The sequence below is a fragment of the Molossus molossus genome, unplaced genomic scaffold (genome assembly GCF_014108415.1).
Source record: "Molossus molossus isolate mMolMol1 unplaced genomic scaffold, mMolMol1.p scaffold_m16_p_15, whole genome shotgun sequence".
Classification (NCBI taxonomy): Eukaryota; Metazoa; Chordata; class Mammalia; order Chiroptera; family Molossidae; genus Molossus; species Molossus molossus.
In genome coordinates, this window is record NW_023425350.1 from 70,733,452 (window position 1) to 70,760,321 (window position 26,870).

A 26,870-nucleotide genomic window follows, 5' to 3' on the forward strand; every position below is an offset into this window, starting at 1 on the left:
GTACACACACCAAAGACTGCTGGGCTTGGAAGGAGGACTTGTCCATTCCAGTCCAGTCCCCTTGTGTATTACACCAAAGGATGGAGAAAGCATGAGACGGCAAGAGACAATCCTCAAAGATTTTATAAGTCAACCAAAGGTTTGCAGCAGCCTCTGGCTCCAGGGCTTGTGTATCTGGGGCTGAGAAGTCTCCTTACAGGCTCCAGCCCACATTTCTAGCCACAAATAAATTGCCGGATGAACTGTTCCAGCTTTTCCTGATTGTCCCGGCTGGTGAATGTAGGGGACAGGCGGAGCATGGGGCCTGCAGGACTGGGCGTCTGCTGCAGCACCTGTGCCATGGAGAAGGACTCAACACTCACCATGGGGGAACCTGCAGTGAGACCTCTGGCCCCTTAGGCCTCCAGGTTGGAACTCAATGCTGCCTCAAACCATTCCCGGTTCCCCACCTGGGAGTAGAATGAGGTGGTGGTTTGGGAGACCGAGGTGGGCAGGAAAACCATCCCATCTTCTCCAACTCCTGCTACCACACCTCTTCTTGGGAGACACTGGGAAAACCCAGGGTGAAGGCAGGGGGATAAGGAGGAGGGTGAGACTGGCCCCTCTTACCCCCAAGTCTCTGAAGGTCCACACAGCCTTGATGGCAAGACATGGGTCTGCACACTCTGGATGGAAGAAAAAAGTGAAGCTGTAGCAGGTAGAGAGCCAATGGCACAGACTTCTCGCTCGCTCTCTCTTGCTGAAAGGAGGAACCACCCAAGGCAGGCTCAAACTGTACCCAAAGGCCCTTTCTACTCTGCAGCCCTCCTTTTCCTGGAGTGGGGCTGTTACTGCCCAGCAGAGGGCAGCAACGCCCCCTGCCTCCTGGGCACCACCTGGCTGCTTAGGACTCACCGAAGAACCCGTCCTCCTGAGCAGTGGCCTGCAAGAACTGGAACAGCTGCTCCACATAGCCTGACTCTGTGGGACAGAGGAGACTGAGGGCCCCGAGCTCTCAGCCCCTCCTTGAGGGTGGCCAGGGGAGTGCGGGCCTCACCTGTGTCAGGCAGCTGGCCCTGGTGGAGGAAGGCGGCAGCCTGTGCGAAGGCCTTGAGCATCGGACTGAGCAGGCGACACAGGAAGAGGAAGAAGTCAGGGCAGCGAGACTGCTGACTGAGCTGGAGGGGGACAAGCCAGGTGAAGGCAGCTGCCACTGTCTCCCTACTGCTTCCTTCCCTAGTGGCTTCTCCCAACGCACCCTGAAGTACCGGCCCTTAGCTTCCTCGAAGTCGTCACTGTCACTATCAGTAAAGTCTCCGCTCGGTTTCCATAGCAGCTTGGTGCTCAAACGCTGTCGCCCTGTATCGCAGGCCTGCTGGGAGCCTGGGGTCTGGGGGGCGGGGGAGCCATTGGTCTCTATCAGGCTATCCAAGATTCAGCCCTGCCCCCCAGATCAGGTACATGGCAGACTGGGCATGTGGAGCTACAACCAGTAAAAGCAGACCTAGGGAACCCAAGAGGCCCCCTGGGGGCACACAAGACCTGCTGAGCCAACCTGCAGGGTGAGAGGAAGTAAGCACCCACCCTCAAGGGCCATAGCCCTGTGGACAAGAAATATGGGGGGCAGGGAGTGTGCAGAGAACCTCAGAGGTATAAGTGTGCAATCCTGTCATGACAGACACACGTAGGCCAAGGGCTGGTATGGTCCACCAAGTCCCAAGGCACAGAGTAGCAGAGGTAGGACCCAGCCCCAACAGCATACATGGGGCAGCTGTCACTTGGGGTTCGAAGCTGAGGGAGGCCAGGCCCAGGCAGAGGCTGTCTCTCCAGTGGCCCTGCCTACCTCCTCAGCCACCAGGAGCCCACACTGGATGAGACGGTCCAGCACCTCCTGACAGTAACAGTAGGAAGACTGACAGGGCTGGGGAGAAAAGCATCCATGTAGCCTCAGGAGAGCCAGGCAGGGGTCTTAGGAGCAGGGCAGGCACGGCCCCTCCTACAACCGAGGGGGTGACCAGGCCTGAGCGGGCAGTGGGAGGCCTGACCTGCAGCAGCAGCATGTCCTGTGGCAGCAAGTGCAGAAGCAGCAGGACCTGGCGGTACAGCTCATTCTGGCTCAGCAGCTGGATGCCCTGCAGCTCCCAGGGCCCCTCTGCTGGCACTTTGCCTGCTAACAGTGCCCGAACTGCACAGGCTGGGGAGGGGGCCAGGCATGAGGAAGGAAGCCATCTCCTAACCTGACACTCCACCCATCCCCGAGCCCTCAGGACTCACCGCCCACAGCCTCACTCAGGAAGACAGGCAGCAGCTGGGCACTCAGGCGTGCCAAGTGCATGAGGCCTGGGCCAGACCTGGTAACCACCAGCAAGTCCCCTTGGTGGACACGCAGCAGAGCCACATGCGCCTGCAGCAGGCTCAGCGTGTGCTGCACCAGGCACCGCACCTGACCTGAGAAGCCCACGTCAAAGCCACGCAGCAGTGTTTCCTCTGTCAGCCAGAAGAACTCCCCCAGGAGTTGCGACAGGAACACACCCTGGTGGGCAGTGCCGGGGTGGAGCAGCAGGGTCACATCCCTCCCTCAAATCTACCCCCCCCCTTCCCCACCACGTTGAGCCTACCTTCTGGTGCTTGAACAGCAGCAGCGTCGCCATGATTGCTCTGCTCATCACCGCAGAGCTCGCCACACTGGCTGCAGCCGGGATGGGGGATGCTGGTCAGGGGCCTGGGTCCAGCAGCCAGTTCCTTCACCCAATGTCTGGGCTAAGAACAGTCTTCCCCTGCCTCCCTGGCAGCAGCCCCCCACCCCAACAACTCCACCCCAGGGAAGAGGAGAGCAGGCCTGTCTGGTTCATGGGACCACCCTTCCCAGTGGAGAACTGGCATTTGTCAAGTGTATGCTGAGACGGGCAGGGAGCTTAGGGACCTTCCCTGCCTTGTAGGGCCACCCACCAACCCAGTCTCTGCCACAGAGGGGTACCTGAGAAGACAGTAGTAAAGATCATTCTGTTAGGAGTCCCCTCTGTGCCAGACACTGTGTAAAGTCCCTCACATGCATTACTCCACTCGGTCACCCCATTTAAAGACTTGGAGAGGTGAAGTGGTGCGCCCTTGGCAGGGCCGGGGTGACCTTGGGTAGGTGGCCTGGATCCAGGCATGTGCCCTGTGCACAACTCGCCCTCTGTGGCTCAGGCAGCCATCTGTGTGCACTCGCTAGGGGGCGCCCTCGTCTCCTCCCTGGTTGTCCCGCTCCTCATGTATCCCAAGTGAGCCACACAGGAGGGAGGGTCAGGTGTAGAAGCCCACTTGGAATGGAGAGCCCTGACAACCCCTGACCGAGAGAGAAGGGACAGCTCAGGACCCTCTCCAAAGGCCCCGATCTAGTTCCCCTTACCATTCAGGATGTGACGGCTCAGCCTCCTGACCAGAAGCTGGTCCTCTTCCTTGAGGGCCAGAAGGGGCCCGGTTATTGGGGTCCACTCCTGCTCCTTCTCAGTGTCTGGGATGACAGTACTGGGATAGAGACAGACCACAGGATGAAGGGAGCCAACCTAAAGACAGTCTTGGGGGAGTCCAGAGCTTTCTCAAAAGAGGGTGTTAGCCCAGCCCCAGGGCAGGGATGGCTACCCCAGCCCCTTCCAGCCTCTGCCATTTCACACTCTCAGAGTCGGAGGCAAGGAAGGGTGTCAGGCACTGTTCTAGATGACCCAGAATATCTGGTGAGGGGAGGCTGGAGCTGGTGATGTCTATGGGTATGTGAAGAACGCTTGCTGTACCCTGAGACCCACACCCGCCCCTGCCCTACCTTTGGCCCAGCACAATGGGCTGAAGCAGCTGCTCCAGGGTCTGCCTACTGCCCCAGCAGCTTCTCGAATTGATGGTGTATTCCTGCCCAGAACAAGGCTCCCAGGTGGGCGGCCTGCCCACCCGGAAACCTGCTCACAGCCCACTGAGGTGGGCTATCCCTGCAGTGGCTCTGAGGGCCAGGCTGCAAGAAGCCCATGACAGACCACAGGCCCTCCCAGCTTGCCCAAAAGACTTCATACCTGCAGGGAGAAGGGCTGGGTCAGGTGCACACGGACGCAGACCCGGGGGCCGCAGCGCCAGCCTCCCAGGCTCCACAGGACAGCCAGAGCTCCTGTCCACAGGCCCAGTGGGGCTGTGGCCTGCAGGAAGGAAGGGGCTGAGGAGCTGTCTTGGACCAATGCTCTCTGCTCAACTTTATCTTGCAAACTAGTACATGACCATGACCTCTCCGGGCTCATTTTCTCATCCATGAAACAGGAGAAATCCCTCCCTAGTGGGGTCTTTTTGAGCATGAAACAGGATGACTGTATGAGCCTGGGTAGGCTCCACAGCACGATGACTGTAGGGGTAGAATTCCTTTGCACCCGTAGACCCTAGCCCTGAGGGGCACTCAGCCACAAGACAGAATATATTGTGCCTCCTCTCTGGAGGTGATGTCCACTTGGGGTCCCAAGGGGCAGAAGGGTCTCACATGGTGTGTATCACATGCATCTGGAACCAGGTCATGGGTGATAGCCACTGGCACCAGCATAGCATCTGGGACAACGCCCGCCTGGACCGCCTGGACCACTAGTCCCAGCCAGGCCTGGCCCAGGGCTGACAGCCAAGGCCCCTGGGTCCCAGGGAGCTCTTCCAGGAAGATGAGCAGGGGCTGCCCACTGACTAGCAGCTGCTCCACAACCTGGAAGGGGGCGGGGAGGTGGTAGAGAGGCAGGTGTCAAGGCTAGAGCAGCAACAGGCACCTATAACCTGGCCTGGCCCCATACAAAACCACTGGGGGCACTCACCGCTTGGACCACAGCCCTTGCAAGAACCCCCTCAGAGTTGTCCAGGGAGAGGTTGGCCTCTGGGGGCAGGAAAAGCCCCCCAAGCTTCCTCAGCAGAGTTCTGTGGGGCACAGGGCAGAGACAGCCTAATGAGGGAAGGGGCTCGGGAGATGGGACACAGAAGGAGGCTAGTGAGAAGCTTCGGCCCACCCAGGGCCGGCCTGGGTCCTACCTGAACATGCTGAGGCTAGGCATGGCCCGGAAACCAGAGCTGACCATCAGCCCACAGGCTGAACTGGTAGAATGTTGGGAGCAGAGGCCAGGAAGCGGGCCTGTAGGGAGCTGCTGCCAGCACACCCGTACCCCAGCCTGGGGACTTCTCTCGTGCATTTCTAGGGGCACAAGGCTTGTACCTGAGGATGGGGGAGAAGGCACAGGGGTCCCAAGCCACACGAAGCACGCCCAGGCCCTGGGAGAGCAACACAAACGGCAGCAGGATCCCATCCAGGAGTGACTTGTGGGTAGAGAGGAGAATGAGCGGCAAGCCCTGTTTGGGGAGAGCCAGACGGAAGAGTCAACCCGCCTCCAACCTGCCTGACACATGGAGCTGAACCGTGCCTCCAGACCCAGAGCAGCCACAGAGGGATGAAGGGTTCAGCTGGGCAGTTCTTAGAGCACATTTCCCAAAAGAAGAGGAGCTCTGTCGACAACTCTTAAGGTAACACACTGATGTAATGATTGTTAAGACCATGATGAAAAGACATTAGAGGAAGCCCCACGGGAACAGAGCCGTGAGACACGAAGGGAAGGTCATCAAAGAGCAGGGAAGTTTTCCCACCAGGGGACAGGGCTGGTTCAGACTAAGGGCTTGGCCTAGCTTTGCTCCTGCCATCCGGTTCCATCGGACGGCTTACCGTCTGGGCGGCCTTGTGGACCATCTTCATGTGGCCCTTGTGAAGCTGCACGTTCAGGAAGAGGCGGTTCAGGAACCGCAGTACTGCCCAGCTGAACAACCTGGAGAGCAGCGAAGCCCAGTCTGAGGTGTGGCAGGCTCTGCCCATGAGACAGGGGCCCCCAGCACCTCAGAGGGCCTCCAGTATTGTCCCTACTTTACAGAAGAGGAAAATGAGGCTCATAGAAGTTACAGAAACTGCCGCGTAGTAGAGAAGGCTAAGAAGTACCAGGACTGACCACAGCCCATGCCCGTGAGATGCTGACACTCCCCAGGAAAACCTCATGGTGCAGCTGCTTCACATCAGCCTCACACCATCTCCCTGCCCCCGTGTACCCTAAAGGAGGTTAGAGAACTAAGACTCACTCCAGGCATAACCTGGCCTGCTCTTTGCAAACTGCTGGCAAAGGTGAAAAAAGGGGGGGGGGGGTGATACAAGAAGGAAAGGGAATAATTGAAGGGAACTGGCTCTAAATAAGAGCAGAAGCATAGATGCAAGTAGCATGAAGATGGCGGACAAACATCATGTCCTCATCTGGCACAAGATGGGGCATCAGCTGACAGCAGGCATGGCTGAGAAGGAGCAGTCTGGACCAGAGCCCATGCCCCTTGGAGAACTGCACTCAGACGGAAACAAGTCCACGTGGTGTGCTCTGTACCAACATCTGGCTGCTCGGGTACAGAGAATGCAGGTAGCTGGGTTCAAATAGAACCGACTGTGCCCAGTGACTCCTTCACAGGGGCGTTATTTTCAATGATGAGCCCTGGAATTGAAGCTGTACCAGGAGTGGCTGATGGCTGGTATAAATGTGGCCAGGTTAGGGGACTGGAAGTCTCAACAAAGTCAAAAGAATTTTCATGTGGAGGGCTGGCCAGTCACTAACCTCCTCTGCTTTCTATTCTTCCTGTTACCTTCTCAGCTCTGTCAGGACAGCTGAGCCTGACACGCGCTGCCCTGCGCCCTTTTTCCTTCCATAAAGTCACTCATGCCCCGGCTTAACCATCATCTGTGTGCTCAAACTTCATGACTGGCCTCAGCCGCTCTTCTGAGCTCTAGACTCATGTAAACAAATGCCTCCACCAGCACATCAGGTGTCTGAAACACTAGATCCAAAACATCCTTTGTGGGTCGAACTCACTACTCCCAAACCTGCACCCTCCATCCACCCTACCAGGTGCTTGGCCAGAAACTGGCTCTCCTCTGAGTTCTCCCTTTTTCCTCGCTGCCTGACCCTGACCTCCAATCCATCAGTGAGTCCTGTTAATTTCACATTGGTCTCTCAATCCATTTTTCCAGTCTCTACTGTCTAAGCCATCACCATGTGTCACCTGGATTAACAAAACAGCCTCCCAGAAGGTCTTCTGTTCTCTACTCTTGAAAACAATTAATCTTGTTGTTATTCCTTACTTAAAACCTTTCCATTAGCTGTCATTGCACTTGGAAATCAAATCCAAACTTCCTGTATGGCCCTGTGTATCTGGTCCCTTCTTCTCATTTCATCTCCAACAGATAATTGGCCAGCTTCCAGCCACCACAGCTCAATGAGCAAAACTGGCCCTTTCCTGCTGCCATAGCTCATGCTCTTCCTTCCCTCTCATGGGCCGTTTCCTTCTACCCCTGCACCCCTCCCCCAAGGCTGGCTCCTTTCCCCCTTTCATCTCTGGCTTACAGGTCTTTATTCCCTTCCAGGTACTCCAGTCCCAGATTTATTCTGTTCTTGCAGCCATGTGCGTCTCTGTTCACCTGACCTGTGCACCCCTTCCTTCCCCCTGGGATAGCACCTGCATCTAAAAGGAGCTTAGACTGTGCAGATGAATGTGGGGGAGCAGGTGGTGAGAGGAGGAATGCAGGAGGAAGCATGAAAGCCTAGAAGATTGGGGAACCAGTCATCATTGCCTGTCTCCCTCTCTCCACGGGAATCTAACCTGGGGAGAGTGAAAAGATGTGGGGGTACTGAAGTCTGGGCACAACCACAGGTTTCTGGGGGTGACCCCCAAATTCTCACCCCAAGGACAGTCAACACCCAGGCCAGCCGTGGTGAGAGAAACTGGGCTCGAAGCTGGGGGCTGGCTCAGATCAAAGCCCCCTCCCATATCTAGCTGTCCTCAAAAGGTCTCAGTGTCCAGACCAGGGGCTCCTTCAGGCCCTCTGGTAAACACAGCATCTGGCTCCCCGGCGGGGAAGTTCAGTCCTTCCCCTAGCCCAGTCAACACTCACTCTCCAAAAGGGCAGAGGCCCTAGCCTAGGGATGAGTGTCCCTCAGCACAGTTACCTGAGCAGGAAGGGGCGGGGCGGGGCCTGGATGTGACCCAGGATGCGCTGTACCTCTTTCTTCACAAGGCTGGGCACCTGGCCTTCCCCAGCTCCTCCTGGAGCCCTCCCTGAGATGACATTCTGTACCCTACGGTGTGAAGGGAGTGGTGTCAGGCTGGGGCACTTCCCCCTATAGCTTCCCCAGGGCACAGCTGGTCTTTACCCTCCATCTTGAAGGTAGGGGCCGAGGCAAAGCTAATACTCTAGAAGCCAGCCCTCCCAACCACACCTGCCTAGAGCCTCTGTCATCCTTTCAAGGATCCCAGTAGTGCCAGTCTGACCCCAGTCCCTGCCTCCTCACCCAGTGCTTTCCATGACCTTCTGTGGGTCATCCCCGCAGGGTTGTATGCGCAGCTCCAGGGACCACAAGAAATAGCAGAGCCTCCGAACCAGCCAGCCCCGAAACCTGAGCACAGCCCGGAAGCAGGGGAAAGATCTTTCAGAGGGCCTATTTCCTACTAGGGCCCACAGAGGGTAGTCCATCAGGAAGGGATCACACCCCAGTCCCACAGCCCAGGAACACCTGAGCTTGGCTTTTCAAAGAGCAGCATGAAGAAGCACCTGCCCATCTGTGCCCCCTCCCTACCCCTCCCCGCTGAGTGGGGTATAGGTTCAGGGCCTGACACGGGGCAGCCCGTAAATTCTAACAGAAGGAACTACAGGGGAGTGTCTGCAGTTCCCTGCCTCTCCTCCCTGTGGATGGAGCAAAGGGCAGGGGCCCTTCTTTCCCACTGGAGGAAGAAAATAAAATCAAAGCAGGGCCCCAGCAGCCCCAAACCTCAGGGCCCTGCCCACCCCTGGCTTTGACTACCTGGTGTTCTCTTCCTTTACCAGGATCACATTGCAGAATCCCAGATCCATTATGCTTCTGTGGAAGAGGGACTCCTGTCCAAGAGGAGGCAGGGACAGCATGTCTTTGGGGGGGGCCTTCGCAAACCGGCAGAGAAAAGCCCCTGCTCTGTCTTCTGCAGTATCTGCTTGATGGACTACTGTGTCTACCAGGAAACAGGACTGTAGCACAGCATTTCCCAAAGGTCCTGATGCCCACTCAGGGCACAGGGTTCTGTGGTCAAAACGGAAGGACTGCCTTCTCTACAGCACTGCTCCTAGAGAGTGGCATAGTCAAGTCGCTGAGCAGGTCTCTTGTTTACCAGAGAACATGCATGTAGCCTGGCTCTCCACCAGAACTGTGGGTCCCATCAACACCAGCACACAAGGCACGGGTACACAGTAGGACTTCAAGCCTGTGCTGAGTGTGGGGTGACTCTGAGCGGGCAGGTCCCCCAGCTGGACAACAGAACTGTGCAGGCATGGTCAGAGCCCAGCTATCGGCCACCCCCTATCCTTTCAGGCGCCTCTGCACTTCCTCACCCAACTCTCCCAGGGCTGCAAGCCAGCCCCAGGCCGACAACACAACCAGCACCAGTGCCTCCTTCCCCAGAAAGACAAGAACAAAGGCATGGGCAGGGAGGGCCGGACCCGGAAGGACATAGGGAAGTCGTGGCTCCCACAACCAAGCTATGTCAACTCCCCAGGGTGGGGCCCAGCCCTACATTACTCACCCAGCTCTTGGGGGTGCAGATCTGGCAGCAGCGACCCACAAAGGGGCGGTATTTCCCCAGGAATGGGGTGATAGCCTCCAGCTTCGTCCCCAAGCCTGAGGACCACAGGTTAGTCTGGAAAGTGGCCACGGGGAGGGGTGAAGACTCAAAGCCCTTGGCAAAGGGAGGAAAGCTCCAAGAGTGAGGTGCACGAGAGGGGAGGTGGGAGGGCAGAAGGTATTCTGGAAATGGAAGGGGCCATACTACCTCTGGGCCATTCTGACTGCTCCCCTGCTGAGTTCGAAGTCTGGTTCCCAACATGGTGTCCAGGTGGGGATTGGGGGCGCTATAAGAGAACTGGCCACCTCTGCCTCTCTTCCTCTCACTACAGGGAAGTGATCTGGGGAGAAATGGTAGGATAGAGGGTACTGGAGTCTGGACCACAACCTGGGGTTCCTGTGGTGACCACCAAATTCCCATCCCTGGGATAGACAGACAGCACCCAGGTCAGCAGTGATGAGAAACTGGGCTGGAAGCTGGCTTAGACCAAAGCCATGTCCCATACGCAACTTGTCTCACCATGGAGCCAGCTGTCCTCAGAAAGTTTCAATGTCCAGATCTGGGGTAACCCGAGGACCAACACAAAGGAGATCAGTTGTCTTACCATCAATACCCACCCTGCCATATCCCAGCACAGATAAGGGCTATACTCAGGAGATCTGCAAAAGATCCCACTGGGTATCTCCTCACCCACTCCTTCCCATACTATTCCCCTGAATTAACAATCATCTATTCCACAAAGCAGCACTGAACCCCTCCTGGACTCGACACTAGGCCCTAAAAACCCCTCTACCCTGATCTCTCACCATGTCTCCAAAGGGTAGGCTGGTCCAGTTATTGATGTTATCCCTGCCCCCACCACACACTGCACATGCCCATGAGGGCCTGCCTTCTCCCCACCAAATTCTGCCCATGGCTCTAAGACCATGAAGATTTTGGATCAACCCCTAGGGTTTTCCTCTTCTCCTTGGTCCCCCCAGCCCAAGCTTGCTGGGCTAGGAGCCTCCTCCAGAGCTGAGGTTTCACTTCCTCTGGTCATCTGAAAGTGTCCTGAGGGCCAGGGCAGCAACTGACTCATCTCTGACCAGCAGTCTGCCCTGCACAGATCAGGGACCCAGGAAGTGCCAGATGACTGACTGTAATTTCCTGTGGGTCTCTCCTACTCTCCCTAATTAGCACTATTTAAAACCATGAAGCCAGTCGGTACCAGGGTCATGATTCCTGCCATGCACGAGCTCTGGCAGACTCATCCCAAATGCACATCCTACTTTGAAAGTGTTCTCACAGCTCCATTCACAAGTACTTGGCAAGGAGCTCCCACACCAAGACTGCAATCTGGGGAGTCTTGCTTGCTCTGCAGGAGGATGTCTCCTCCCAGCCTCAGACCATCCCTCTCAAAATCTAACCCACTAGATCTGTGCTAACCCTACAAGGGCCAGGAAGAGTACAAGACAGGGCTAGAGGTAACTCCTATTTGCCAACTACGTTAACTACTTAGCTCACACAATCCAGAGTTCAGTTCTGGGATATACCTTCCTAGCACGGAGCCCCCTAAATGGGGATCTTTGTCAGTCTGTAGCTCCTACCTGGACCCCACCCCCACCCCGCCACGGCAGGCCGCAATCCTGAGTGTCAAATGCGGCCCACATGCGTGCTTGCTGCCACACAGTATTCTGAAAATTGATGAACTGACATCAACAGTTAAAACTAGACAGCTTGTCAGGTTAAAAATCACGGTTTCCAGCTGCTGCGGTTAAAGAAGAAACCCTGATACACGGCACCTGTGGCAGGCCGCGCACAGGACTTCAGCTGGTTGGAGCCCGGCAGCGGCCACCTCCTCACTGGCCACCACATCAGCCCCTCCTGTTGCCTGGCCCCGCGCACACCTAAATTTGAAGCCCTCCAGCAAAGGATGACGTCCGATCTGTTCCCTACGAAGAAGCAGGGCTTGAAGGCGACCTCTTCCCCCCTGGGCCCCGGCCCCCTGGGCCCCGGAACCTGGCCCCTCGCCGGCCACGTGGCGCGCGCTCCCTGGCAGCCGAGGCCGAGCGAGGGCGCCCGGGCCGGCGGGCAAGCGTCTGTCTCGCGCGCACGTCCAGGGAGGCCACAGCCAGGCCCGGCGGCGGCGCCAGTGCGGCCCCCACACACGGCGGGGAGGACTCACTGCACCGCAGGCCCCACGGCCACGCTCCTCCACCCCCACCCAGGACAGTCACCCAGGCGGCGCCTGAAGCGGGAAGGGCCCTGGACGACCCCGGACTGGGCCACTGGCCGACCCCGCCCAGCCAAGCAGCGACTCCGCGGGTCTCACCTCTTACCTCACAACCGCCACAAGCTCTGGCCAAAGCCACTGCCTCGCAGGACGCCGAGGGCGTGGACCCGAGGCGCCGAGCGCCCTTCCGGGAGGCAGCCCTGACAGCCAATGGAATTGCACGCTGGGCCCAAAGCTCCGCCCCTAGGGCACCCCAACCCACGCACACCACGTGCTGCTTGGCCACGTGACCCGTGCCCAGGACGGGCCGGGCGGGGCTGACCGCGTGGCCCTGTAATGTGGACTCCCCTTGGCAGCCCGGCGCCTGGCTGTGTGCGGGGGTGGCCCTGGAGGCTTCCCCGAGATCCCGGGTCCCCGAAGGTTGGACAGGGTCTCGAGGACAGCCAGGTTCTAATGAAAGACGCCACCAAGCTGGAGTTTCGGTTCTAGCAAAATTCCAAGTTGGTCGCACTTAGAAAAGGCAGAGGATCACCAGAAGCCCGGACGGGGAAAAGCAAGCCAAGCCTCCCCCGTGTCATTTCTTGTGTTTGTTAGATTATAGGCAGGGCCCGGCTGCAGGCACGAGGTGCTGGGGTTTCAGGTGGTCCTCCATGAACGCTCAGCTCCATGGGCTGCAACAGCCCCACAGCTGGCTGCCCATCAGGCACTGCCGAGGCAGCAGGCACCACCAGCGCCCCTGGCCAGGGGGCAGCTTGATCGGAGCTGCAATTTGCAGGCTTCAATGGGCAGCTAGCGGTGGGGGCCCTGGTGGGAGTGGTGACATTCGGGCCCTGTAGCATTTCTTCTAAGAAAGAAAATGCCTCATGAAGTACCTCCCTCTAGGTCCTTCTCCCTGTAAAAGAGCCCCTTTCCCTGAGAGCAAAGAGTCCAGCATGCTCAGATTGTTTTCAACACAAATGTCTGGGGGAGGGCCCTCCAGGTGTCCTGGGTCATTGCAAGAGTGAGCATATGGGGAAGCAGATCTATATAATCAGTTGCCAGAAAAGTACTTAACTGGCCTGTATTCACCTTGCACCAGGCGGCCTCAGAGAAAGAATGGTCACACTCCCTCAACAATAGCCCGTTTGGGACAGACCCAGGGTCTGGCTTCCCCAGCACTTAACCACCAACCTTTCTCCCCCACTCCCACAGCAGCTGGTGGGTGGCTGTTAGCATTGTCTCTGGGGCACTGGGGGTGATGCTGGGCAAGGCATGGCCACACTGGGGGGCTGCATGGGGAGGGTCAGAAATGCCCTTTCTTTATGTGGCCCCCACACCTTCCCACCCAAGCCACTCCCCTCCACTGTCTGGAGTTTTGAACACAGTTCTTGCCCTCTTTCTGGCGGTGCTGGGCAGCATGGTTATGTAATAAGCAGCCGGCCTCATGAGGCCCTGTTCCAAGTGTGTGGACAAAGAATGGGTAATGCTGCTTTTCCCAGAGTGGAGGGGCTTGGTTCTGGCCTGTACCGGCCTCTGGAGCAGGAAATGGAGCAGAGGGAAACCTGTGGATTACTTAGAGTGTTTGCAGCTGCAAAGAACAGAAGACCCAACTGCAAAGGGCTTGAACAATAGGGAGATAGCCCTCCTGCACAAAAAAAAGCCCGAGGTACAACAGCCCAGGGCTAGTTGGCTCAGTGCTGCAGTGACATCAACAGAGACCCAGGTTTCATCCACTTTCCATGCTGCCCTCAGTGGGCCAGCTCTGTTCTCAGTCCAGCCTCCCTCGTGCCCACAGGATGGCTGCCACTGTTTCAGGCATCACATTCAGACATGACAACACCCATCAGAGGAGACCACGTCTTTTTAAGAATGAGGAAACTTTTCCCAGAATCCCCCTAGAGCTTCTGTCGTATTTCACTGGCCAGAATTGCATCACACACTCATTCTTAGTCTCCAGCAAAGGGCACAAGAAAGCTATGACTGGCTTAAAGGGCACGAATGACCCCAACAGCACAGGCTTCTGATACTCTATCATATGTCCGGCAGCATCTGCTGCACCAGGACACAGAGGTTCTTCCCACTCAGATCAGTGGAGAGGGAATTGGGGCTGTAGTCCTGCCTTCTCCACCAGTCACTGCCTGACCCTGGACAAGTCGGGTCCCCCATCAGTCACCCACCTGGCAGTCATTCTGTCTTCACACCCTGATTTGGTGTGGTGGCAGTGTGTCCAGACGGGATAGATCATGTCTGTGTAAGCAGTGTGGCAGCACCTCTGCCCTGTGTTAAATATCTGCCTGGGCAGCCTCCACTGCAACTAGGGGTAACCATGTGACCTATTCCCAGGCAATGAGAAAGAAGGGGGACCCGCTGGGGTCTTTCTGGGAAAGATTTTCTTCTATAAGGAAAGCCCCACCCCCTTTACTCTCCTCTGTCTTTCTCCCTTCTTTCCGGTTTGGTGACCATTAAGTGGAGATGTGATGTTTGGAGCTACTGCAAGCATCTTGCGACAGTGAGGGAAAGACCAAGAAAACCTCAGACATGCCAACCTTATGCTTTGACTTTTTGGGCTGTGACACAATCCTGGAACCACACAGATTTGTTATGTGAATAAAATAAACTCCTGTTCAATTAAACCCCCATTTGTTGCATTTTCTTTACTTGTAGCCAAATGTATCTAACAGAGCTCAGTTTCTTCACCAGTGAAGTGACAATGGCTCTGAGGGTGGCCGTTCTCCCTGGGCCCTAGCCCTCTGTGCTGAGGGAATCCTTCCAGAATGTTAGTGCAGTGCTATGTAATAGAAACGTAATGCATGCCGCATATGTAATTTCAGATTGTTTAGCAGCCATGTTAAAAAAAATACAAAGGCCCTGGCCGGTTTGGCTCAGCGGTTAGAGCGTCGGCCTGCGGTCCTGAGAGACCCGGGTTCGGTTCCCGCTAAGGGCATGTACCTCGGTTGCAGTTTGTCCCCGGCCCTGGTCGGTTGTGCGGGTGGCAGCCACTCGATGTGTTCCTTTCGCATCGATGTTTCTCTCTCTCTCTCTGTTCCTCTCTCTCCCTCCCACTCTACCTGAACAAAAAATGGAAAAGTGTCCTCGGGTGAGGATTAAAAAAAAAAAAAAAAAAAAATACAAAGAACAGGTAGAATTAGTTTTGATAACGTAGTTTAACCCAATATTTTCAAAATATTATTATTGCAACATGTAATCAATATAAGTTACTGAAATTTTGGTGATATTAATTAATGAGATAATTTATGGTAGTAATTAGGTATTAGTGAGATATTTTGCTTTCTTTTTTCATCCTGACTCTTCAGGATCCATGTGTACTTTACACTCGCCACACATCTCAGTTTTTCTGCCCATATTTCAAGGGTTCAGCATCTGCTGCGCTGGACAGTGCAGGCCTAGTGGCTGCCTCTGGTGGCTGGGCTGGCAGCAGCTGGCATTAGCCACACGGGGATTTACCACAGGGTTCACAGAGAGCAGGGAGCCGCCAGCCCCTGGTGGTCCGTGGCTGTGCGTAAGACAGGCGAGAGCCCGTTCTTCCCAGCCAGGCCTCCTCAGTGGATGTGGGCACGGAGTGGGTTTGCATCTCAGCGTTTGGAGCGGTGGGCTCAGTCGTGGTGGGCGGGAAGGCCCTAGAAAAGAGGCCCATGCCTGATGGCTTTGCGGGCAAATGGCAGCTTCTCGGGCTGAGGGGGAAGAGTCCCAATGGGCTACGCACAGGCTAAGAAGGAAATGTTGAAAGCCTGCGCCTGGAACATCCTGCCTCTGAAAAACTGGGTGAGCGCAGAGCAGGAGCCAGTACAGAGAGAGCATGACAGGGCTTCTCCCTTGGAAAGAGAAACCGTTGCTCAGGCTTTGGACGCTGAGTATCACAAACTCCAGGAGGAATGAGATCAGCTAGAGGAAGGAAAAAAATGGGTTTGATCTTGTAGACCAAACGGGAACAGTGGGGAACAGGCCAAAAGCGGAGTGGAGGAGGACAGGCGGCCGCTTCCACGGCTGTGACCCGCTAGCTCCTGTCAGGGAAAGTGGGACCAGCTCAGGACACACTGAAGGTAATGACAGAGAGGGGGCAGGGTGAGGAGGTGGCAGGAGAGGAAGGGAAGCTGGGGCTGCTGCAGGAGAGGGGCAGAGGGAAAGCCGGTGCTGCTGGGGCTCACGAGCCTCACTCCTGGCCCGGGGCCGGCAGCCTGGGGGAAGCACTCTCTGGTCCAGCCCGCCCTCCCCGCAGCCTCACCTCTCTGCCCACCTTTCAGACAGAAGACTGCTGAGGGCATCAGAGAGGGCGGGTGCTGGCCCGGGGTTCCTCTGAGAAGGCACAGCCCAGGCCTCCAGCATCTCGTGGACCTTGCCCCCCGCCTCTGCCCCCATGTGGCCTCCCTTGTAAACTCTTTGCTCAGCACTGGAAAAGTTCCAACCACTGGCCTTGGCCGAGCAAATGTCCCTGTCTTTGACCTTGGCCCTTGGCTACACTCCTTTTTCTTAGAGGGGGTCCAGCAGCTGCGAGCACCCTCCATCCAGTGTGTCATCTTACCTAACCTCACAATAATCATTCAAGGTGAGGATCATTTTTGCCTGCTTTATAGATGAGGAAACAGAGTCTCAGGGAGGTGAGGTCAGCTATGTGATAGCCAGGATTGGCTGGGTTACGCTGCTGTAACAAACAGCTTCGAAGTCTCTTAACACAACAGTTTACTTTTTGCTCCCAGGGGCTGGCAGGGGATCTCCTTCATGCAAGTCACTGGGGACTCAGGCTGATCAAGGCTCTGCTCTTGGGAACAGTGGCTTTCTCAAACTGCTCCAGGAGAAGACACAGCGGAGGGTGGCGCCCTGGTTCTTTTGTGCTTTGGTGTGACCCTGCCTAACTAGAAAGGAGTGAAGAAGTCTGGGAGAGCAGCTGGGTGTCTGAGCCACAGTCAGTTAGGAAGTGGGAGGGGTAGTTTAACTTAGGAGTGTCAAATGTCAAATGTCGAAGTCCTTGTTCTGCACTCTTCACTATTGGGCACCATGCACCTCAAAACCACGAGAATGCTTGTTGTGAGCTGCCTGGTGATATGCAAATTCAAAAGGTGTCAACACCACCACCCCTAAATGCTCTCATGAGCTGCCTTCTTAGTCTACCCTCCCTCTCTGCAAGCCGAGGGCCTTTCAGGTCACGGACAGTCCAGGACACTCCCACCCCACCCCCAGCACCCTGCTTCTGGACCTGCTCTCTGACCTTGTAGCCTGCACACTATTCCTGCTCAGTCCCACCTCAGCTGCTCAGGTTCCTGAGCCTCATTCCTGGGGAATGTGGAACCCCAGTCCTCCCTCACCCCAGAATCTGCCCTATCCTCCCTGGCAGCAGCCTTGCTAACAGCCTTACTAATCCGTTAATTAGCCTTCTCTATCGGAGGAACCTGTTCATGGAAAACCCAGCTCCTTCCTTTAATTGCCTGCCTGCCTCTGGCTGTCTCAGTTTCCTCCCGTTCTCACCACAAGTCCCCGGGCCCTTGGTTCTCTGCCTTTGGGCTCCTGGTTTCTTCCTGGTCAGTAATGGTGTTTGTTCCCACCGTCTGCAGAGCTGGCCACCGGTCGGGTTCAGGGAGTGACCGCAGAAGCCTGTGGGGAACCTCGCTCCTGCCTGATCTACTGTGGGAGGCGGGGAGGCTGAGAAACAGTTTGGCTCAGGCACTGATGGAGAGCTCCTGGGCCAATGGGAGAACTCAAAAGGGAGCAGATTTCAATTTAAACAAAAAGCCAGACTTCTCATCTACAGAGCTGGCCAGAGATGCTGCTGCCTGGAAGGGCTGTTGGGAGCCTCAGAGCGGCTGTGCCAGGTGCCTGGAAGGTTCCTGCCCTGCCTCAGCCTTCCTCCACCTGCAGGGCTTCTGAGCTCAGACCCTTGTCTGACCCCTGACCTCATTCACCACTTCTCTGCTCGGCGTGCCACCAGCCTGGCCAGGTGCAGACAGAATTTGGAAGTGGTGACAACCTGATGAATGAGAAAAACAAATTTCAGAAAAGTGGGTTTAATATGATCCCACTGTTATAATAAAACTCCTTGAGTGTGGAATACATACATGTTTGTAAATATATTTTTAAGAGGCCTAGTAAAATGCCCACCAAACTGATAAGGATAGTTATTTTGGGAGATGGGATTGGAAGAGCAAGAAGGGAAGACTTACATTTTGTCTTTTCTGTTTGAATTATGATACCCAGAAAGGGAGCAAGTGAGCATTTGTCCTCCAAGACTTTGTGACCTCAGACAAGTGGCTTGATTGCTCTGAAGTTCACTGGCCTCATCTGTAAAACGGGGGCGTGTCTGGAATCCCCTTTCACTCTGTATTAGGACAGTTGGTTGAAAGCAACCTAAACCAACCCAAGCTTGTGCAGTAAAAAGGTCATGGGATTTTTATGCATCCAGACCCCAGGCAGGAAATAGAGGCTGGGGATATCTCTTCATTTCTCCTTACTGTGGGCTTGCTTTCTTTTTCGCTTTAAAAAGTTATATCTCAGCTTCCACATTCCCCACAGCAACCAGGTTTATATATTATGAGCCCAGCCCACTAGGCAAGGCTCTTATTGGCCGGCTTTGGTGGCTATATCAGTCAGGATAGGCTAGGTTATGCTGTAATAACAAACAGCCCTCAAATCTCAGTGGCTTAATGTAATACAATTTATTTCTGGCACATCTACCATGGGCATAGTCACTCGGTGACCTAATCTGATGGAGGCTTCATCTCAACAGGTGTGCCCAGGGCCTCAGAGACCAGGACAGAGGACATGAGCTCTTAAATCATCTGTCTGGAAGTCCCAGATCATATCACTCTCACTCACATTTTATTGGTCGAAGTCAGTCAGATGGCCAGGCCTGAACTGAAGTGGATAAAGAAGTCAGCTCCTCCAATGGGCCTGGGATAAATGGACATGACGTTTGTGAACAGCCCAGCGACTGCCGTAATGACATGTCACCAAGACCCCTGCACTCTTCCCACCTGGCCCTTCGCTGTGGAATTTCCCACTATGTAAAGAAATGTTGCCCAGAAAGAGAGAAAGATTCCTGGGGAGGTTCAGTTTCTAGCCTTGTTAGCTGGCTCCTTCTCTGTGGTAGAAAAAAAAATCATCATGGCAGAGAGTTGGGGTCCAACAAATTCTCAGAGACTCCCTATGAACCTCTGGGGCTTGGGGTCCCAGGAGGACAGCTTCCTCCCCAATTCAACCATCTCCCCTTCCCCCTCCTCCAGAGTGAAGGACACACTTCTGAAGGTGGAGGCGGGGGGTGGGGGACACTTTGACAGTCTTCCTGGGGATCCAGCAAAACTGAAGCTGCTATTTGCTCTGTGGTGCCTCCTGGCTGCACCTTCAGAACATCGCCTCCATGTGGTCATTTAGGAGAAGGTGCCAGGCCGATTGGACCTCAGGATCCAGAGGCCTGGGTTCAAGCCTGGCTCTACTCCATGATCTGGGCAAGTTGATTAATTCCTAACGCCTTAGTCTACTCATTGAGTCGATTCCAATGTCAGTCTGCCTGACTGATGGTCCCTCGGGGTTCTTTGGGAGGATGGGCTGTTCTGGTGGGTGTCACAGCTCTCTGCATAGGGTGACACCTGACAAACACAGAGGGTTATCTCTGATGTGGTGGCCTTCCTGGGGGGACTGAGCCCTCCTACCTTGCTCCTGCCCTGGGATTGGGAGCAGTCACTCTGGTAGCTCTGGGGAAGAGCTCGTCTCTGAGACGGAAACAGAATCATTTCTTCCCCTCATGCCTGCCTGTCCGGGAAGATCACGCAGCCCCCACGTGCACCCACACGCTCCCACAGCCATTGTTCCCTCCTCAGCCAGCAAAGAGCTCCAGCGTGAGGCATGGGAAGAGGAGGGGAAACCACGAAAAGGGGAGACTGACACCCCCAGCCCTACACAGGCTCCCGGCTCCAGGCCACAGGCTCACATAAGGATCAGGGACCAGGCTCCGGATCCCCACCCACTGGGTTCCAGCGTCTGGCTCTGTGTTGGGTCAGCCACCTGCAGCACCCAGCTGAGGCCATGAGCAGGCCACTGCAGGAGCAGGCGGAGTGGTGCCCCGAGACAGAGAACTCCAGGCCTGTGCTGTGGCCGCACTGGCTCCTGCCCTACTTCCCACACTTCTGGCCACTGGAGGCCTGGAGCCAGAAGGGCCTGGAAGGAGGTACAGAGAAGGACTGCTCCCTACTCTGGAGGGGAGAGCCCAGGGACACAGGAGCCCCAAATATCTCTTCCAGCACTGGCACACTTGGGCTTCCGCCTCCCTCATTGCTGGGGCGGGGCCAGCCTGCTCTTAGACAGCAGGCCCCTCCCCACCACACAGCGCTCTAGTGGGAGACCCCATCAGTGGGGTGAAGCCTTAGAGGTCCCCCTTAAATGTAGGCATCTGCCAAGCAGTCAGACTCCCCAAACTGTGAATGAATTTCCCCAGAATGGAAGGTTGGCCCGGGAGGGGGCGCACCCTGGCCTCCTGCCCTCCATGGGGCGGCAGGTTCTGGGCCAGGCCCGAAAGAAGGGGCTGGTGGGGGCCCATCCTTCTCTGCCATTCAGGCCCCGGATCTGGGGCCTGCCGATGGGTTTCGGGGCGACGATGGGTTTAGGGCGTCGGGGAGCTGAGGAAGCGAGGGCACAAGTGGGGGTGGGCCAGGGCAGGCAGAGCATGTTGGGAGTGTGCAGGTCTCAGGTCCTTCCCGCAGTGACGAAGACCTTTGCTCAGAACCAGTTTCCACGCTTCCTGTTCCTCCCCTGACACTGCCGGCTGCTGAAGGGGGGACGTCAGAAATAGCTGTGGCGCCAGAGCCCCCTCTCCTCCAGAAGCGCCCAGCGCACCCTCCTCCCTCTCAGACACGGGGCTGGGCTCCAGGACCACAGAGAGCGGGTCCTAGAGGGGAAAGGGGGTCGGGGAGAGGAAGTGGCCTCCCGGTGCTCCCAGAACAGGAGCTGGGGGACATGCCCTCTGGGCACCATTTCTACAGCTCCCTCCTCCTGACCCCTCCAACACCCTGCACTGGCTCCCTTGTCCCTGTGCCTGTCCCCTCGGCCCCCAGCAGGGAGAGCGCCCAGGGAGGCAGGGCTGACTTGGGGCACCACAGGGAAGGGGTCTGTGGGTGTTACTAAGAGACGATCCTTGGGGACAACGGGGCCCCAAGGGGGCTTGAGAGTTAGCCAGTCCCACTGTCTCCAAGGCCATAAATATGCCATGCTCTTTGTCCCAGTAATCCCACTGTTTGGAATTCCTCCCAAAGACAGAATTGAAGGGGAAAAGAGCTATATGTGCACGGCTGTTTATAGCAACATTATTTATAATAGTAAAACTGGAATGGGCCAGAGGGCTCCGCTCTTTGTGGAGGGGAGGGGGGATGTGTCTGGGGGCAGAGTATTTAACACATGGCCAAGAAAAATGGCAGACTTGGAAAACCCTTTGTGAAATAATGTTAAGGAAAAAGAGAGCAGACTTGTACATATGTGTTCAGCCAGCAAGCGGTGACAGTGTCCGGTCTGGGACATGCCACTACTCGAGCACAGGAGAGACCGCTGTGGATGAGCCCAGCTCTCTGGGGACGCTTCCAGAGGACAGCCCGTGGTAAACGATGACTCTTAACACCGTCAGGTAAGAGCCTCCTGAGAGGGGACCACAGATGCTCCTTGCTCCCAGTGGCCTCTGCTGCTGGCTGTGAGGTCCATCCTGTCTGGGCTGCTGGTCACCAGGGAGGCCCAGCGAGGGAGAAGCCTTTTGTCAGGCCGGAGCCAGGCTGGGAGCAAGGAGGCCAGAGTCACCATGTGATGGTCAGGCACCAGGCCACCAGCAGGGGCACAGCCTGCCAGAGGGTCTCCTCCTCACAGGAGGAATCTGACAGGCCGCTTTTGGGGAGCCCACAAACCCTTGGAGCCTGTGGAGGAGCTGGGCACGTGTGTGTTGGGGTACGGGGCGCAGACCCTGAGTGTGAGCTGAGTTTCCCGTTGCCCTGGCACATGGGGCTCAGCAGTGACCGTGCCTCAGGGCTGGGGGAATGTCTTGCCTCACCGAGGTCATTTTACCAGCAAGATGATGAGATCACGGTTCCTGTCTTCTCGAAGAAAGGATTTTGATCAAGAGACAAAGTGCAGCTCTGGCCGGTTTGGCTCAGTGGTTAGAGTGTCGGCCTGTGGAACAAAGAGTCCCAGGTTCGATTCTGGCCAAGGGCATGTACCTCGGTTGCAGTTTGTCCTCGGCCCTGGTTGGTCGTGCGGGTGGCAGCCACTTGATGTGTCCCTTCACGTCGATGTTTCTCTCTCTCTCTCTCTTCCTCTCTCTCCCTCCCGCTCTGTCTGAACAAAAAATGGAAAAATGTCCTCGAGTGAAGATTAAAAAAAGAGAGAGAGAGACAAAGTGCAGCAAAGCCAGCAGGAGTTTACTGGCCGCAGCCAAACCGCACTCGGGACAGTGGACCGAGGAGGGCAGAGCAGCCGCAGCAGAGCCTAGGCTGGGCTGCTCTGGCTCCCTGGGGAGTCAGGGAAAAGGGGGCCTTGGAGACAGGTTCAGGGGCAACCCCGGGACGAGCTGCCACTGCCCATTGCTGCCCTGGTTGCAGGTCCCTTCAAGTTTAGGAGGGACGTGCCTGTGGGGGAAGGACAGAGGGAGGGGAATGTCCCGGGCATGCTCCCCCAGGGGACAGCGCTTGCTGGTCCTTTCGTTAAGGGTGTTTCTCTCCCCCGTGCAGGTGGGAATCTCAGGGTTAGGGTCTCAATAGAATATTCATCAGCTTTCCAGGTGTGCCCTTTCAGGGTCACGGTCTCCACTGATTGGTCAGCACCAGGGCAGGGGGTCACTGTCCAGTGCAGCGGGTCCTGAGGCAGACATGGTGTCACTTGTCTGGTTTTGCCTGGAGCTGAAATACCACTGAGGCCTAGATGTTATCTTTAGGGAGGAGAGTTCAGGGGGTCTAAACCGCATGACCAGCGATATGCTAGGGGGGGAAGGTTATGCGGGGTGAGGGCCTTGTTTTCTGTTTTGCCCCCGTGCTAGGCACGCAGGACCTCCTGTCCCTGGCCCATCCTCCTTGCTCTGCTCACGCCTGTGAAACCGCCTGTAGCAGTCAGATTACACAGACAGTGTGTCCTGTGGCAGCCTGGGAGGTAAGGGGTGGAGAGAGAGGTGAAAGTTTAATCTGAAGATGGGCCAGCCCCAGTCCTGCTGGGTCCGGGAGGCCCACTCCACACAGAGGAAACCTTGGACCCAGAACCTGCTCTCACAGAGCACCGGGGTTCGGGGCAGGGACACTCAGATCCCCTTCCCACTTTCCCAGAGCCCGGAGGGGATGCTCCGGTGTGGAGGGAGCCAAGGCAGGGGATTGCAGGGGGTCCCCCCGCCATGTGCAGGGTCCGGATGGATGCCCTCTCTGCCATAGCTGCTCCGCCCAAGCAGGAGCTCGGAGACTCTGCCCTGAGCCTGTGGGAGGCACCAGGCAAACAGAGGAGCAGCAAACTAAACATGCTATTAGCTGCGAGGAGAAGCCACGATTATCTGCACAGCTGTCAGAGCCTCTCCCAGCCCCTCACACTCCTCCGCCTTCCCGGCTCTGCCTTCCGAAGGACGTCCAACCCGGAGGGAAAGGCGGCAGGACCGGCATTTCGGGCCATCGCTGCCTTCCCCGGGAGCTGGCCTTACACCTGGAGACAGGGGACCCAGAGGCAAGGCCACCCTGGGCCTGGTCCCCTCTAGCTGGGCCCTTGTTTCTCAAACTGCAAGCAGGGAAGGTGACACCACTCGCAGGGCCGCTGGGAGGGTCCGGTGAGGCGCGTGTTAAAGCACCTTGCGGGTGGAGGGTCGTGGGGGCTCCCCCGTCAGAAACCTGCAGGGGCTCGCACTGTTGGTCTCTTCACACAGAATGACGCTGGGGCTTAGGGAGGTCAAGCAATTTGACCAAAGTCACACTGTAAACAGATGTAGGTCTCAGTTTCTGATGTTGGAGCCAGGACCACCCCCACGCATGCTGCACACGGGGACCCGAGGTCCAAAAAAGTGGCCACAGAGAGGATGGAGGGCAGACACACTTCCCAGCCACTGCCCAGAGGCCTTGTCCTCCGCTGGGGACAGCGGGCTGGAGGGCGCAGCTGAAGAGTGACCCCATGCAGAGAACTGAGGATGAACCCCAGCAGCCTACCCGGGTTTCCTCGTCTCGGGGTGCCTCTTGCGGACCCAGGCCATGGCCTAGAGCAGTACACCTCTACTGGTGGACAGGCGGGGGCCACGGCCCGGTGGCGAGGGATGCATCTTCAGCCTGGCAGGTTGCCCCTTCCGAAGGGAACCTTGGCTATGCAGCACCTTCCCCCAACCCTGCCGCTGCCCTCACCCCTCCGACTCGGTGTCCCCACCTGACAGAGGAGAGCACCTGGGCCTGGGGAGAGACCCGGGGAACTGGGAGGAGAGAGGAGTGAGGGCAGGTGCCCGAGGACCCAGCCCGCCCGCCCACCCCAGCCCCGCAGCCTCCCGAAAGCGCTGGTGCTCCCAGGAGCGGGGCTGGGGAGGCCGGAGGATGATCCACTGAGTGGGAGGGGTTCTGAGGGTGGCGGGTGACTCACAGGGCAGTGGGGGATAGAAAGCTTCTCTGGAACCAAGTGGAAGGGAAGGGGGCTGGTGAGTCAGGGACCACGGGCGAGGGTGCGTGGGGAGAGAGCTCACCCCTGTCAGACAGCACGGTTCGCACCCAGCCCTGCGCACGGGTGATCTGCCGCGTGCCTCTCCTCCCCCAGCCGTTCTACCAGAGGGTGGCCTTCATGCCCCCTTGGCTCGCATGGCCTCTGGCGCTCCTGGTGCCCAGATGAATGACCCATCCTGCCGCATAGTGTCCAGGGCGGTCACTGCAGACCTGCGGGGAGTCTACAGGGCAGGCCCAACCCACTGACACCCGCCGTGAGCCCCCACCAACAGTCAGTGCCTCACCCCTGGGCCTTCTTGCTCCCTGGCGCCCTCTTCCTCCTTATCCTGGGCTGGGCTCCGTGACTGTGATTGCCTGACTCATTCTCACCGACGCCCTGTATCCCGGGATGTCCTGACACTTGGCCCTGGCGGGGCCCAGAGGAGCAGCCTCTGCTCAGACTGTGGGATCTCATGTCCCAAAGAGAGGCTCCCACCCAGACAAAGGCAAGAGAGAGGTAAGTTGATGGAATCAAACCTTGGCTTCAGCCTATGCCCTCCCTCCCCCGTCCTCAGCCCCATCCCCCACACCCTCCTCCCAGGCCGCCTTTCCTGACATCCAGCCCATTACCAGATCTCCCCTCAGCCTCACTACTGATCCCCACCCTGCCCCGCCTTCACTCTTCGCTGTCCAGGCCACTGTCCCCTTCACTCTTTGTCTGGAGCCAGCCAGTCAGCTCCATCCTGAAATGGAAATCCATTCACGGGGAGTGGAGCAGGGGTTCATGCTTTTTTTCCCTCTCCACCCATCCATCCATCCATGCATCCATCCATCCAGTAGAGTTTCGGGATGCTTGGTGAGGTCACCCTGTGCATGTGGGTCTCTGGGAACATCAGCTTGTTCTCCATGATGTCCCCCGTGCCTAGAAGTCAGCACAAAGTCAGTGTATAATATTTGTTGAGTGGCAGGTGAGTAAAAGAATGAATGGATGGACCTTCCCCTGGAGAATGGGAGTGGGCCCACCAGCCCTCATCTACAATTCTGGATGATCCAGGTCACCTCCCTGGCCATGCAGACGTGGAGCTCAGGCCCAGGGAAGGGCTGTGACTTGCCTGAGGTCAGGACAGGTCCAGGTTGACCAACCCTGTTCTGAACCCTGTGTTCAAGCTCTGAGCAGCAGGAGCCCAGTGCCCGGGGGTAAGCCAGAGGTCAGAGTCAGGGCAGAAGCTTGGGGGCCAGGATGGGTGCCCACAAAAAAGAGGTAGATCCAGGCCGCACCAGGCAGATGCTGCAGAAATCTGCTCTGAGGCCGGGCCCGCCTGAGCTGGTGGATACACCTGGCGGGTGTGTGTGTGTGTGTGTACGCACATTGGGTGGCAAAGCTGTCCCAGCTTCTCAGGGGAGTGTCAGATCCTCAGCTGGCATTGCAGCCTGGCCACAAAGAGGATGGGCAGGTTCGGGCCTCATCCCCTCTCTGCTCTCTGAGTTAAACAAAGGCACTGGGCTTGATGTGCTCTTCAGGGTCACCAGGAAGTGCTGAAAATGTACGTTTCAGGCTTGTCGCTACAGATCCTGGCCCAAGGCATCTGTGGATGACTCAGGACCTGCTGCTCACTCATTTGGGGAAATGGGGCGGAATGACCGCAAAGGCCCTTGGCTGGAGCCACCTCAGGAGGTCTGCTTCTGGGCAGGCCACCTCACAGCCTCAGGCTTCTCACCTGACAAATGGGAGGACTCAGAGAATCCCTCAGGGTTGGCAGGTCCCCTGGGAGGTGATGTAGTGACAGCGCTTAGCCACATAGCCAGACACCAACAATCGAGGGACATGAGTCGGTTGGAATTCATTTCTGCTCAGCGGCACCTGACAGATTGGGAGCTTGTTTCCCTCTCACGCCTGCCTGTGGGGAGCCTGGAATCAACTCAGTGGCTCTGCTCTGGGAGGGGGTGTCTCAGAGGTCCAGAGAGCCCCACCCAACCCCAGCCCTGTCACCACCCAGCAGCTCAGGGTGAGAGGAGGCACCTGCCGAGCTCCCGCCTCCCTCCCCTCGGCACTCAGTGCACTGGCTTCTCTGGGCCCTGTGCCTTGTACAAGGAACAGATGGAAGCCCATGCAATCAGAGGTTCGGGACCCTCTCGTGGGGGCTCAGGGAAGACTGGGGACCATGCAGCTTTCCCTCTGGCCCCACTGATATCCCGACTGACTCATCCTCAGCCTAGGCAACCTTGATAGTGGTCTGGTCAATCTTGATAGTGGTCTGGTCAACCTTGATAGTGGTCTGGTCAACCTTGATAGTGGCCTGGGCAACCTTGATAGTGGCCTGGGCAACCTTGACAGTGGCCTGCTGCTTCTTCCTCAATGCAAGGGGATGACTCTCAGAGGAAGTGCTGGGGTATCCAGGGATATCAGCAGAGATCAT

At 57.0% G+C, this 26,870-nt stretch overlaps 1 protein-coding gene across 1 annotated transcript; it reads right to left on the reverse strand.

The window, feature by feature from the left end:
* Positions 1–16: 16 nt before the first annotated feature.
* GPAT2 (glycerol-3-phosphate acyltransferase 2, mitochondrial) lies at positions 17–26,870 on the reverse strand. The gene is made up of 20 exons (XM_036262444.1): positions 26,676–26,870; positions 9,598–9,711; positions 8,847–8,920; positions 8,337–8,441; positions 7,995–8,123; positions 5,684–5,783; positions 5,183–5,316; positions 4,791–4,890; positions 4,023–4,142; positions 3,782–3,864; positions 3,371–3,489; positions 2,598–2,668; positions 2,254–2,512; positions 2,025–2,173; positions 1,823–1,900; positions 1,238–1,369; positions 1,037–1,157; positions 895–960; positions 610–665; positions 17–332 (listed from the first exon to the last, which is right to left on the reverse strand). The coding sequence occupies exons 1-20, from the start codon at positions 26,868–26,870 to the stop codon at positions 216–218; spliced, it is 2,322 nt and encodes a 773-aa protein (XP_036118337.1). The 3' UTR covers positions 17–215.

Coding starts and splice junctions, on each gene's coding strand:
- GPAT2 (XM_036262444.1), bottom strand. CDS start 26,870: ATGATCTCTGCTGATATCCCTGGATACCCCAGCACTTCCTCTGAGAGT. Junction 3,490..3,781: donor CCCATTGTGCTGGGCCAAAG/GTAGGGCAGGGG, acceptor TCTCTATCCCAG/TACTGTCATCCCAGACACTG. Junction 333..609: donor GGACCTTCAGAGACTTGGGG/GTAAGAGGGGCC, acceptor TCCATGGCACAG/GTGCTGCAGCAGACGCCCAG.